The sequence below is a fragment of the Meriones unguiculatus genome, chromosome 8, assembly GCF_030254825.1.
Source record: "Meriones unguiculatus strain TT.TT164.6M chromosome 8, Bangor_MerUng_6.1, whole genome shotgun sequence".
NCBI classification, from domain to species: domain Eukaryota; kingdom Metazoa; phylum Chordata; class Mammalia; order Rodentia; family Muridae; genus Meriones; species Meriones unguiculatus.
The window spans coordinates 115,534,746-115,547,445 of NC_083356.1; the positions used below are offsets into that span (position 1 = coordinate 115,534,746).

General features: G+C 43.3%; 1 protein-coding gene across 5 annotated transcripts in view; it reads left to right on the forward strand.

Annotated features, from left to right (window-relative positions):
- The first annotated feature begins 5,028 nt into the window (after positions 1-5,028).
- Positions 5,029-12,700, forward strand: part of Ccdc141 (coiled-coil domain containing 141) — a 163,832-nt gene continuing 156,160 nt past the window's right edge. For 3 of the 5 annotated variants that reach the window (XM_060390409.1, XM_060390408.1, XM_060390410.1), the window contains exons 1-2: positions 5,222-5,530; positions 7,236-7,358. In XM_060390409.1, the coding sequence (XP_060246392.1) occupies positions 5,429-5,530; positions 7,236-7,358 (225 nt within the window). In that variant the 5' untranslated portion in view covers positions 5,222-5,428. Of the gene's footprint in view, positions 5,197-5,221; positions 5,531-7,235; positions 7,359-12,700 lie in introns of those variants that run through there. The other 2 variants (XM_060390407.1, XM_060390406.1) reach the window with 2 other exon arrangements.

A 12,700-nucleotide genomic window follows, 5' to 3' on the forward strand; every position in this document is an offset into this window, starting at 1 on the left:
ACAACAAGAGGAAGGAAAGAAAGAAAGAAAGGGAGGGAGGGAAGGAGGAAGAAAGAAGGAAAGAAGGAAGGGAGGGAGGGAAAGAAACGAATCTACGAATCTACAGTAGCTCTTATTAAAACTTCTTTGTAATTAAACTTATGCCAGTAAATATCAATGAGTTTTGAATCAGCCATGCAGTATCGAGAAAGCCCAGGATGAGGTTTCTAAGTTTACCACGTCTAACAGTCTACACATTCACCGATCTGCTAAATGAGGTCCTGACGTTTCTTAATAAACATTTTCCTTTCAGCCTCTTACTCCTTGCCTGGACTTCACGGGAGCAGCCACACCATTTGGGGCATCTGAGTTTATGCTGCTGGGTTCTGCATTAGGTCATTAGTCTTCCCTTAGCAAAGTGTACACAAGTGACAGCTCACTCACAGTGTCCCTGCAGGCTTCCCCAGAATGATTGCAGCCCCGGAGGCCAACCTGGGCATTACTTTGAGATGGGAAATCTCAGCCTCAACTGGAGTTTAGCAACAGTAAAGAAAAACAAAACAAAATGCAATTTTCCAAAATCACATTCACCAGTTCACCAAAACTCCCATACATACATATATGTATCCATATATACATTGATATATATTGATATCTCATGGAGGTGGATTCTTTGCACATTTCTTCATCGGAAGAGGAATCAGAATTCACTATGTTGGATGCTGAGTATGTAGATCAGGGTAGGTGGGAAGTTATGTGGCTTAAAGATTTAAGATGAAAGTTTGTGCAGGTAATTCTAAATGCTCTCTCCCTTCTCACCCCTTTTTCAAAATTACGAAAACATTGTAAATGTTTTTTTTTCTTCATTCAAAATGAAATTTGCACAAGTCACCAAGATCCTTATGTCTTTTGTACATTTTGACTTTGCTGGCTATTGAACTTTTTCTAGATTATTTTAATGCCTTAGAAGAGACTTGGCAAGAAGAGCAGCACATGAGTGTGTATGTGATATTGGAGAAGTGTAAATTGCACTTCACACACTAGTTATGGGGATCCTTTTGGACCTGGATCTCTTGACCAACTTATGTAGTCATTAAACTGGCCCAAGTTTTATTTTGCTTTTCTTATCACTTATAGAGAGGAAAAGGCATTGGGCATAAAAGTTACTTGTCCTTAATTCTCCCTAATCTTGTGGAGAAACTAAGGACTTAAATACGTCATTGAACATGTTTAGATGGAAGGAAAGCTGTGAAGTTCAAAGGACAGATTGAAACTGCTGCTGGATGCCCTTATCTTTCGGACACCTCCTTCTTCTTCAGCCTGACTTAGGTGTTCAAAGAGAAGCATCCCAGCAGGGCCCTGTGTGGCCTTTTGCGTGCCAGGTGGCCTGGTGGTCATCAGACCTCCGTCTTTTGTGCCTGACTTTGACAGTCTCTTTTCCACAGAGAGTTTCTATAGCAACAATAAATCAAATGATGCCATGCTTTGGACCAGAGCCCGGCAATAGTTTTCCATCTCAGAATGAATCCCAAAACATCACTGTTGCCTTACCAGTAGGTTTAGCACATAATTTACCATCCAAATGGCCTCTTTTCATCATGAAAGGGGTCTATGGCAGAACAGGTGTAAACCAGGGTCATCTCGGCAAGCCAGGACCCAGCAGCACTTACTCAGGGGCCCTGAGTGACTTGGCCAGCCACCTGTCAGTTTTAGCTCTATCTTCCTCCTCTGTCTTCACCTAGCTCAGTAACTATTGGATGCCTTTCAAGAATAAAGACAGGCCCCAGCTGCCTGGAAGATTCTTTCCCTGACATACCCGCTTGCCTTGCTCTTTTTATTTAATCCAAGTCTCAACTAGAATCTCACTATTTATACCTCTACTGACCCTCCTAAAATGCTTTCCTCTTCCCCTATTTATACTTACTTTTACTTTCCTTGCCCCGTCTGTGTTCCCTTGTAGTTCTCATTACATGATGGTGCTCTGTGTATCACTCTGTTTGTATATGCACCTGTCTGCCCTCTATCTGTCCATCCATCCATCTATCATCTAGCTGTTCTGTTTGCACGATTGCCAGCTAATTGGGTATGTCTCCACCCCCCACCAGAGAGCAAACTGCATCATGGATGAACCTTGTTTTTGCTATGTGCCTAATGTCTAGAATAGTGTCTGATACTAATAGACACATGTTTCATCCTTCATATTGAAAGAAGACATCACTGACAAAGATGCTACAAATAATGGGACCATAATATACTTACTCTGGGTTATTTATATTGGGTCTATGTAATTTGTCTGTGTAAAGTCAAAACCTAACAACAGTACTAAGAGAAACACCTGAAAGCAGGTGTGAAGACTGTATGCAAGAAAACCTTGTACACAGTGCAGGAAAGAAACCGTGTTTGGACACAGAGCTGGAAAACACTGTTCAGAAGGTCTTCAGATACTAGCTTTCTCTGTTTCTTTAAGAACCTGCTATTTGAAACGTTACCGAGTTCAGCCATAGCCTTATGATTCCCCATAGCGGCTCTTGCACTGAAATTGAGTTTGTATAAAAACAGCCATTTCCCAGAGGGACGAGCAGAGAAGGGTAGTAACTTCTGCCGGATGGCCTATAAACCTCAAAGGAGGAGAATGCCTGCAAGGCTCTCTTTGTTTTGGTTTTTTCCTTTGGGGTGACGATAGGCAGTATAAATACACTGTAACCGGAGGTTTCCACAGACACTTTAATATGAATAAAATCCACCTGAGCACAGTGTAGCACCTTCTCTAGCACGATGTGTTTCTTACTAACTGTTCTCCACGTATGTGCTGGAGTTAGTGACATGCTGTGTAACTCAGCATTATTCTAGATCAGTGGTTCTCAGCCTGTTCTTGACCTCACAGGGTCCCCTAAGAAAGACCACTGGCAAACACAGGTGTTTACATTATGATTCTCCACCATAGCAAAATTACAGTTATGAAGTTACACTGAGGTAAGTTTCTGCATGGGGGAGGGTCACCACAACATGAGGAGCTGTGTTAAGAGGTCACAGCGTGAGGAAGGCTGAGAAGCACCGCTCCAGATGAAGGCTACAGCAAGACTTTGCAGAAAAAAAAAGACGTTGATACTGTGGCCTGAGCAGCATGGTTTCTACAGAGAAGGCTACTAAGGTACTGAGGGGTAGGGTCCAAAAAGGGGGGAAAAAAGGAAAAATATAATTATTCAATTCTTTTGCAAGTCTCAACACCAGAAATCAGAGTAAAATTTAACAAGAATCCACTTAAATGGATGTATGCAATTTGCCTCGTGTCCACCAAAGCATAGAACACTTTTCTTTCTTTTTTCATGCAATACCCTGGACCCGCTCCATCTAATTAAGAGAAAGGTCATCCACACACAAAGTATGTTGCTGAGTAGCTGGATTAATCTTTTAACAAAGTCGTATTTCTAATTCCCTCGCCCTCAAACCTTGGGTTTAACTAGACTTTCAGCCTTGTGCTCTCTCTTCTTTCCCTCCCTCCTTTCTAACTGATGGCCATTTTCTGAAGTCCCGTGCTGTCCTCCAAACCCTTTATACAGTCTTCCGTCCTAAGAGAAGCTTTGTGAATGGCGCATCTGCCTTAGCCTGTGGTCTCTGCAGCCTGCTGCTCCAAATTCCCTTCCCCTCTTGAGTGTAACTCGTAAGCCCTGCAGTTTCCAGGCCCAGAGTTAACTCAGGGTGAAAGCCTGCTGTTTGCCTGCAGGTTGATGTTTGCTCTTCTGGTTGGCAAGATGGATAAGGACTTAAACAATGCCCTCTGTGCGCCTAGTTTATATCCTGACTCAGTGGAGGGAACTGCCTTTCATATCCCAAGGTGGTATTTCTCCACAAGCTCCTCAGCCCTGCCCTGAAACGAAACCGTCTAAGTATGTTCTACGTTGTCCATCATCTTGGCATCTTGCTTGCTCCTGCTGGTCCCTTGATGGTGTCAGGTGAAGCTCGTTCAGTCTAGGAACGGGGATCTTGGTGCAGCTCCCATCACGTCAGAGCAGTAGCCAGATGCTGAGAAGAGAATCCCATGGGCAAGCAATTGTGCGCAGCCTGCCGAGCAGCCATGGCACGCTCTTGGAAAGAACAGCCGTTGCTGACACCCGTGTGTGTGTGTGTGTGTATGTATGCATATCCCCATACATTTCAGCTGAAGAGTATTTCCGGAAGCCTTGGCAAAAGAAAGCCATGGTGCCTGCTCAGACCTCTCCGAGTCAGCCCAGTGTAACACGCCTTACTTATCACAGAGCTAAGGGGACTTATATTCGGAATGGGCTCCTTTGGCTCTGCCCTCCGCTGTAGCTTCCATCCCAGAGATCTCCAATGGTTTCATCAGATTTGGAGTCAGTGTCTCTGATGTGTTCGCCTCTGACCTCTGACCTAAGCTTCAGTAGTGTTATTTTCAGCTGTTCTTTGTCAGGGATCCAACAGCTGCTGCTTAATACCACAGACAACTTCTGACACAGCCAGAGCTTCGAGCAATAGGATTAATCTGTGATCCTGACTCTGACTTGAAGCTAGTTGCAGATGTTTTTTTGTTTGTTTGTTTGTTTGTTTGTTTTTTCCAGGTACAAATGGGGATAAAAGTTAAGAAAAGAAAGAAAAACAAATGTCCACAAACAAACAAAAAAACCATCTCTTGATATAGATAAAAAGTAGCAGCAGAGTGCTGAGTGTCCTAACAGCTGCTTGCTAGCTGAATTTGAAGATACTGTTCAGAAAACCATCATAAAGAAGTCCCAAGAGATGTGTGCTTACAGATAAGTGCTGGGTAAAATGTTTTAAAAATACCCCCAGGAAGCTCTGAGAAAATGTGACCATTCCACAGACTTCATTTGGCAAAGTCCATTAAGTTGTAGGTAACAGACTAACTTAAAAATATTTTGAGCAACTTTGTGACTTAACTCCTCAAACAAATAACCAGAAATTTTTAAAAAGGTCATTTTTAGTAGTTTTCTTTGCATGAAGAAGACTTGAAAAGATTGATATCCAGGTCAGTGACTTTCTGGTTTCAAAGCCCATAGTTACAACTGTTTAGTTTCAGTGGCAAAACTAATTTGGGTTGTCAGGATAGAGTTTGTTTTTTTTTTTTTTTCCATTAGCTATCAGACATCAGCTGATAGGCAAAGTGCTCAAAGCTGTCCCTCCAGTTTCAGATAATGGCAAAAATAACAGGCACTTATGGTTACCATACTAGGGGTGTGGCTGGTACGATCTCTCTCTCTCTCTCTCTCTCCCCATCTCCCCCTCCCTCACGATAAGCTCAATGGGGCTGTCTATTTTTAACTTCCTGTTCTTTCCTTTTGGCTGGGTAACCAGTATGAGCAGAGAGCGTTCCCTGAATGAGTCCCGGCAGCCCCATGGAAGCCTTCTGACATGAGCAGCAGACAAGCATCCTTTCAGAGGCTGCTCAGGGCTTAAACCCTGCTTCGAAAGTGCCATGTCCTGCGGAGGAAGTCCCCCTATGGGTGTGTCCACCACCACTGTCAGCTCTGTAGCCGTGCAAGCTGGGGACTCCAAGATTGTCATAGCCGTTGTCAAGGTAAATTCACAGCTTTCTTTTCTCTGTGTGGCTGGGGGGAGGGGAGCTTTTTGGTGTGCTGAGAGCCCTGGAGGGTAATGCCCACATTCACAGGATACAGAACAGAGCGGATGAAGAGTAACAAGTGATCCCAATCACTTAAATCAGTGACAGAGGGCTGCTAAGTTTCTACAAGTTGCCAGTTGCTTTCCAGCTTAGAAAGCCATCGACTGCGACTTCAAACAAACTTGACCGAGTACTTTCAGTTTGGTCCTTAAAAGCAAAGCACAGTAGGACAGAGGTCCAGGAATGACAGGTGAAGAACCTGGTGGAGCAGGCCAGTGCCTGTGATTTTTTGAGTGGGTGTGATGGGGATGGGAGGAGGAAGGTCAGAGTGGGGCACTGTCCTGAGGAGGATGGAGAACAGCAATTCCCGCAAGGGCCTCCCAGAACTGGTTTTCACTGGTAAAGGCAGCACTGCACACTTCTCCCACTCTCAGGGGACAGAGACTGCCACAGACTGTATAGTAAACCAGCTCTTGAGAGCAGGAAAGTGCAGCCATTTGGAGCTTAACGTTTTTGTCTAGCTGTTTGCAAAGTTGGCCACACATCTGTGGGTTGTAGAGGGCCTCCATGATTTTGTTCTTCTTTGACTGAAATAATTGTGAAAAAACAAAAACAAAAACAAAAAAAAACCCTGTAGAATATAAGTTTGCTCTTTAGATGATTTTCCACCTAAAAATATTCATGTGTAATGAAAGCAAACCTGACAATGAAAAAAAAGAAAAAAGCTGGCAAGGAGGCCAGCTTTTAATTTAATTGCTGCAAAATTTGAAAATTTTGTAGGAGGAAACAGAACTTGACTTTGAACAAAGTGATTCACTGTGGAAGCCTGGAATTTAAGGTTCTGTTCAAGGCTGAGTTCCCAGTGCTGGGAGAGTCCTCTACAACAAACGGGACCTTAGCTCAGGTGCCCTTCCCTTCCCCCACAGAGGTTTGAGTGGGAATGCCAGGGCATCAAAGCCTCACTGTGAAAACTGATCACTCACACACAAATAATGATGCTTTGGGCAACTTGCAGATCCCAGCAGGGAGGGTGAAGAAGCAAGTCTATGCCTTTTTTTAAAAGTAAACATTACTTTTTTTGCAAACTTAAAATAGTCTTAGAGGAGACTGAGTCACAATGCTTGGGGAGTAACCTGCTGGGCAGTCAGAAGTACAGAGAACATACAAACTTTAAAAAGAGAGGGGAAGTCTTTTTTCACCAGATTCTGTTTCTCAGGACTGCCAGTCACAGTCCACACTCCAGCAAATAAAACACACCTCGGCCTCTTCAGAGAACAAAGTCTGTATAGACGGAGGAGGAACGCCTGGGTCTGGTCCATGGTGAAGCTCCCACTTTACTTGTGTGAAGTGTCACTGATGGTCTAGAGTTGTCCGTGAGGCTACAACTGTGTGGGTTTATCCAGTGACTTAGAGATGGAGACTGAAACATCATCTAATGCACATAACTCTTGGAAATTTAAAGAATTTAAACCCACAACCCTGTTCTAAGAATAAGAGAAGACAAAACGTGGGTTTGTATCAGACCTGTTGGGTTTCAACCTGTTAGGCCATCACTGTGGAAGGAGGAAGTGTTCTTAGCGTGCCTGGAAATTAAAATTAAGACGTGAGGAAAGGGGACAGGCAAGAGAGAATAAAAGCTCGTTTCACATTTGATTTTTAGTGTGGCGAGTGGGTACAACTCCAACTGGCTGAATCACAGCCCAATCTCCTGGAAATTGGGAGCAGTCAAGATGAAACCAAAAAACTGCTTCATGACCATGAGCTGCTCCTGGCCAAGCTTAAGGTAAGACTGTCATATTTGAAGCAAAGGCAACACTACGAAGGAAGAGGATGCCAGTTCTCATGTTCCTTTGGTCCCGCCGCTGGCTTTGCTATTTTAATATGATGCTGTCAAATAATGCAAGAAGTACTGCTGTTGTGCTCATGAATCAGCAGAGGAAAGAAACATCAAGGGCTAGACGAACAGCTCAGTTGGTCAGTGGAGTGCTTACCTTGCAAGCATGAGGACCTAGGTTGCATCCCTAGAACCTGTGGAAAAATGCCAAGCATGGCAGCCCAGGAAATGGGAGGAGCCCCAAAGTTTGCTGACCAGCTGGCCCAGCCCAATTGGTGAGCTACCTGCCAGTACCATCAATGGTACTCCTAAGAATGACCTCTGTCCTCCACAAGAACACACATGTGGACAGACATAGACATGTACAATGAAATAAGTAAGCTGTGTTTTTTTTTTTTTTTAATTTTCCCTAGTGCAATGGGAAATAGAGAGGGACAATATTTCTCAGTATTTTCAGAATTAAGAGTTCCCCCCACTGGCTACCTCAGTGAAAACAAACTCCACTACCTTTTCATTCTATGCATTAAGTTACCAACACACAACATCAGAGCTGACCTTTTTGTTGCTAACGTGACCTTCTGATAAGAACAATTTAGAGGAATCGTTAAAACAAACACCCGATTTTCAGCTTAGTATTAAGAATTCTTGAAACCAGATGACATTGTTAGTAAAATCAGACCCAATGCACTGTGGTTAGTTAAGAATGTAAAATTAAAACTGATTTGGGTTTGGCAAGTAAGGGCAAAGCCAGTGTGAGGTTCAGTGCAAAATGAAAAGCTGTCCTAGTGTTTTTCATTCTGTGTTTAATGCTTTGGGTATGAGCAGACACTACAGGCACATGAATGCGGAGCATCACTCTTAGGCAACATGCTCTACAAGGAGCCAACTCAGTGAGGGTGAGAGAGCAGACAGAGAGCAGACAGTGCCCTTTCCCGGGGAGATGGTGTCCTGTACTAGGAGGGTCCAGATCCCAGCATTTGATTCATGATCTGTGGGATTCACGTAGAGAACATAAACAGAAAGAGAAACATCCCTAATATTTCCAAGACAAGGACAGACAGAGTGCAAAATCCTGTGCTGCCCTCCTCTGAACAGAAGGATGAAGCTCGCGCTCTGTGTCATAAGGTTCACGTGTAAGGAAATAGATAACTCTGTGAAGATCAAAGAAGCTTGATGAAGCTGGGTGCAGTGGAGTACTCCTATAATCCCAGCACTTGGGGAGCGAGAGGCAGGTGGGTCTCTGTGAGTTCAAGGTCAGCCTGCTCTACAGAGTGAGTCTGGGACAGCTAAGGCTACACAGAGAAACCCTGTCTCGAAAAACCAAAACCAAAACAAAAAGGGTTGGTGAAGATTCAGAGTCCTGAATTGGTCAGGATGCTCTGTGATAGCGGACTTTAATAATACTGGTTCTCTGTGGTGTTTGTAGACTGAAATGCATATTTGATTTCTAACTCAAGAGTCAAGTCTAACCTACATCTGCTTATAGACTGTGAAAAAAGTAATTAATTGGGTGAAAACGACCCAGAGGGTAAAAGAGGGATCAGTGCGGAAGAAGACAACCTTTAGAATCTGGTATTTACCCCCTTGTTTGACAGCTCCTTACTCTGGGGCTTGGGGTCTGAATTGGCACTCAAGGTAGCAGGCCCTGGTCATTCAGGAAGTCTTGTGTATATTGAAAAGAAACAACACCAAATGTGAAAGAACGTTGGACCAAAAATCAAAAGACCTTTGTTTAACTTCAGTTATGTCACAAGTTAATGTGACTTGACAAACAATTCAAAGTCTTCCTGTTACCAAAAAAAAAGCTTCAATACATTCTTGAACCTTCTGTCAACCGCAGAAACCCAATACTGTTCCCTGACCATTCCTGAGGTTTGCTTCCCCATGGTCCATGGGTCCCCAGCTCCTCTCTCTGCACCTGCCAATAGTTGCGGGACCTAATTTGGACCTAAAACTACATTCCTTTCTCAATTCCCACTAACTCGTGCTGTCTGGTATTTCCTGGTTCACTGATGAATCATGCCCGGTGACTGATGGCGGATTGGGCCTTTGGGACTATGGCTTTTCATCCCTCGTTCTCTTTGAGAGAAGGCTAGAAGACACTCCTTCTTAGGTAGAACAGTGTGGCCCTCCCCAGATCCATGCTCTTATTTCTGCATCTGAATCCACCTGGATCTCAGCTGGACAAAGGGCTTCCATTTAACAGGCTCCATCTGCCTTTCAGGGCACTTTGGGCTCTAGATTCTGAATACCTCGTTCTTTTAGGCCAGATTTCAGGCTGTGGATTAACTACTTAAGTCTTCTGAATGCCAGGTCTTTATCTGCAAGATAAAGAGGGAGGACACCAAGGAAAATCTATTGGGTTTTATCATGATGTGGTGTGGAATCTGGAGTCATTTTCTTTCTCCTTGCAAACCGGTCTACAATGTAAGCTCTCAGATAAAAACCTCGGGCTTCACCTATGGATCCAATCATAGCCTCTGATTAGCCACCTCTCATAACCTCCCTCACCCACCTGTTTCCTAGTAGCCTAGCCAGCTCAGCCCCTGAGCAGTTTAATTATCAGGCCCGACTTTCAAACTGTATTGGTATTTAAAATTTTGTTTACTGTTTAGAGAGAGAGAGAGCGGAAATTATCAAGAAGTTTGGAGTCTATTTCAGATATGCCAACTTAAAAATAATGGTAATTGAAGCTCTTAATGGATCTCAACTAATTGACTACCTATTGTGCTATCAGGGTCATCACAGCTTAACCTGTGGCAGAAAGTGGTTGCTCTCAAGTTAATTAAAATGTGAGGTTTTCAAAAAGAGGATGTTAGTAGTTCAAGAAGCCAATCATATTTAATGTTTAATGCTCATTCTAGTCTTTCCCAGTATATGGACCCTGCAGTATGTTCCAATTATAGAGAAAGATATTTTGGAAGGAGTTCTGGGAGGGTTTTGGAGTCAAGAGTGGAGCCCTTCTGGTCTATTATAACACTTATCCTCTCCAGGGTGAGGGAATATATTTGAAAAATTAGGGTAATAACAGTTACCTTCACACTTCCAAAAGGAAGATCGGGGAAGACAAATGTAACGCCCTGTGGAAGTATGTGCTGCCTTTGAGGGGGAACGTGGCATAATTATTATGCTAATGATGAATACATCAGGCTAATGTGAACATTTACTGGAAAACCTAAGTTGTGCCTTCCACTGAAAATTATTTCAAACCCTCATAATGAAGAATAAGGGATAACGCTGGAAGCACATGCTTTTTCTTAGTGTTTCTAAAACTGGTGATCTCTGTGCCCAGAGGGATTTTGTTTTGCCTTCAGCGATGTGCTAACCATCCCCATTCGAGTAGCCAAAAAAAAAAGAAAAAAGAAAAAAAATGTATCTCCCTGTTTTCAGTGGTGACAACAATCATGTGAAAAAGGTTTAACTCCCAGGGGCTCCTGATTCCCACATGGTGCTAAGTTATTTGCAAAGAGAAGGAAGGAACCCAGGAAGGAGAAGAGGGGGACCTGAGCTGGTACAGACCTGCCGTGGCTGCTGTTGACTGTGCCCCACAGCTGGTGCAGAAAGGAAGAGGTCGGAAGACTTTTGGGACGCTGCTGTCCTTGGAGTCTGCCTCTTAATTGCATCTCTAAGTGGCCAGAGGAACTCGCTATGGTGCCAAGAGACTCTTAGGTACTAGCCCCTTGTCCTGGGCATGTGGCACTAGCCTTCACGGAAGGAAGGACGGCCCTTCAGAGAGATTACAAAAGAAGTCTAGTGCTTCCTGCTCCAGACGAGCCCTGTGCCCGGCGTGGCTAGTCTTTACCTGTTCCTGATTACCCATCTAGAAACAGGCCCGCTGTGAATAGAACACATGGGGAGTAACACCGAAATCCTCATATTCGAATTTCCCTTAAACAAGGGAAAGCGTGAACTACTGCCATTAAGCTGCTATATTTATTCAGAATGTATTTAATAGTGTTTTATTGAACCAAAATATAAACACTATGAAGTCTGCCATCTTAAGCAGTTATCTGTGTTCAATTCGGTAGCACTGATTACATTCGGAGTAGACAACCATCAACTGTGCATCTTAAAAAACAGATTTTTCATACCAAACAGAAACTCCGTGTCTCCTGAGAAGTAACTCCTATTATTGTCTCTGCCTCCAACATAGTCTGTTTTTCCTATCCATGCGTTTGCCTATTCCAGACACTACATATAAATGGAATAATATATTTGACTTTGCATACCTGGCTTGTTTTCTTTTTTTTCTGTGTGTATAATTCATTTTTAACAATAACAGAATGACTCTTTTCTAATAACCTACCTCTTTTTGTCTTTTCCTGAATTATGTAAAAACCACTGGAAAAATATTTCTAGTTTTCTGTTTTTGTTTTTTTTTATCCAAAAGAACAAGTGGATGGTGAATGCTGCTGAAACAGTTGAACAATTAAATTGTTACATATTTTCTCTTTTTGTTATTACTACGTTATGGGTATTGTTTCCTTATCGTATGATATTTGCATGTATGTTGTAGAAGAATTTCACTTCTTCTTGTCTAATAAATAGCAAAGAATAAGTGAATGATGGGGGATGCTACAGTGTAACAATACACTTGTATAAACCATGTGCTTGGGGTGCATGTGGAAGCCAGGGAAGACATCAGCTGTCTTCCACCATTGCCCTCCATTTTGGTGTTTTGAGACATGCTCTCACTGGAGCTCTGGATTTGTCTAGGCCGGCTAGCCAATGACTCCACCACCCTCCTGTGTCTTACCTCCCAGCACTAAATTACAGACATCGGTCCCTGTGCCTAGCTTTTACACGGGGGACTGGAGCTTTGAGCTCCTGTCTTCATGCTCTGCGGGCACTGTACCAACCGAGCTAGTTCTCCAACCCCAAATTTTTGGAGGACTTTTCAGGTTTTGGGGTGAAGGATGTTCAACTTGTATTTTGTTGAATTGCCTGTCTGTGGGCACGTGTACTGTGTCCTGTCAGTCTTTTGTAAATTGTTCTGCAACCAACACTGGCATACAGTGTTTGCTTGGCGCCTAACTCTAGTCCTTTCTGGTCAACATGTAGCGGTGAAATTGCTGGATTGCATTTCCATGCTTAGGTTTTGAGGAAACACTAACACATTTCCCCTAGTAGAAAATAATAAGCTTGGGTGGTGCAATGGTTGGTTTTAAATGAAGCCTCAATTCAAGTATTATCTCTGTCAGGTTGGCCTGTGAGTGTTTGTAGGGCATTGCCTTGATTGCTTTAATCAATGTGGCTGTGGGTATAGGGAATACACACCCCAAATGAAGGTG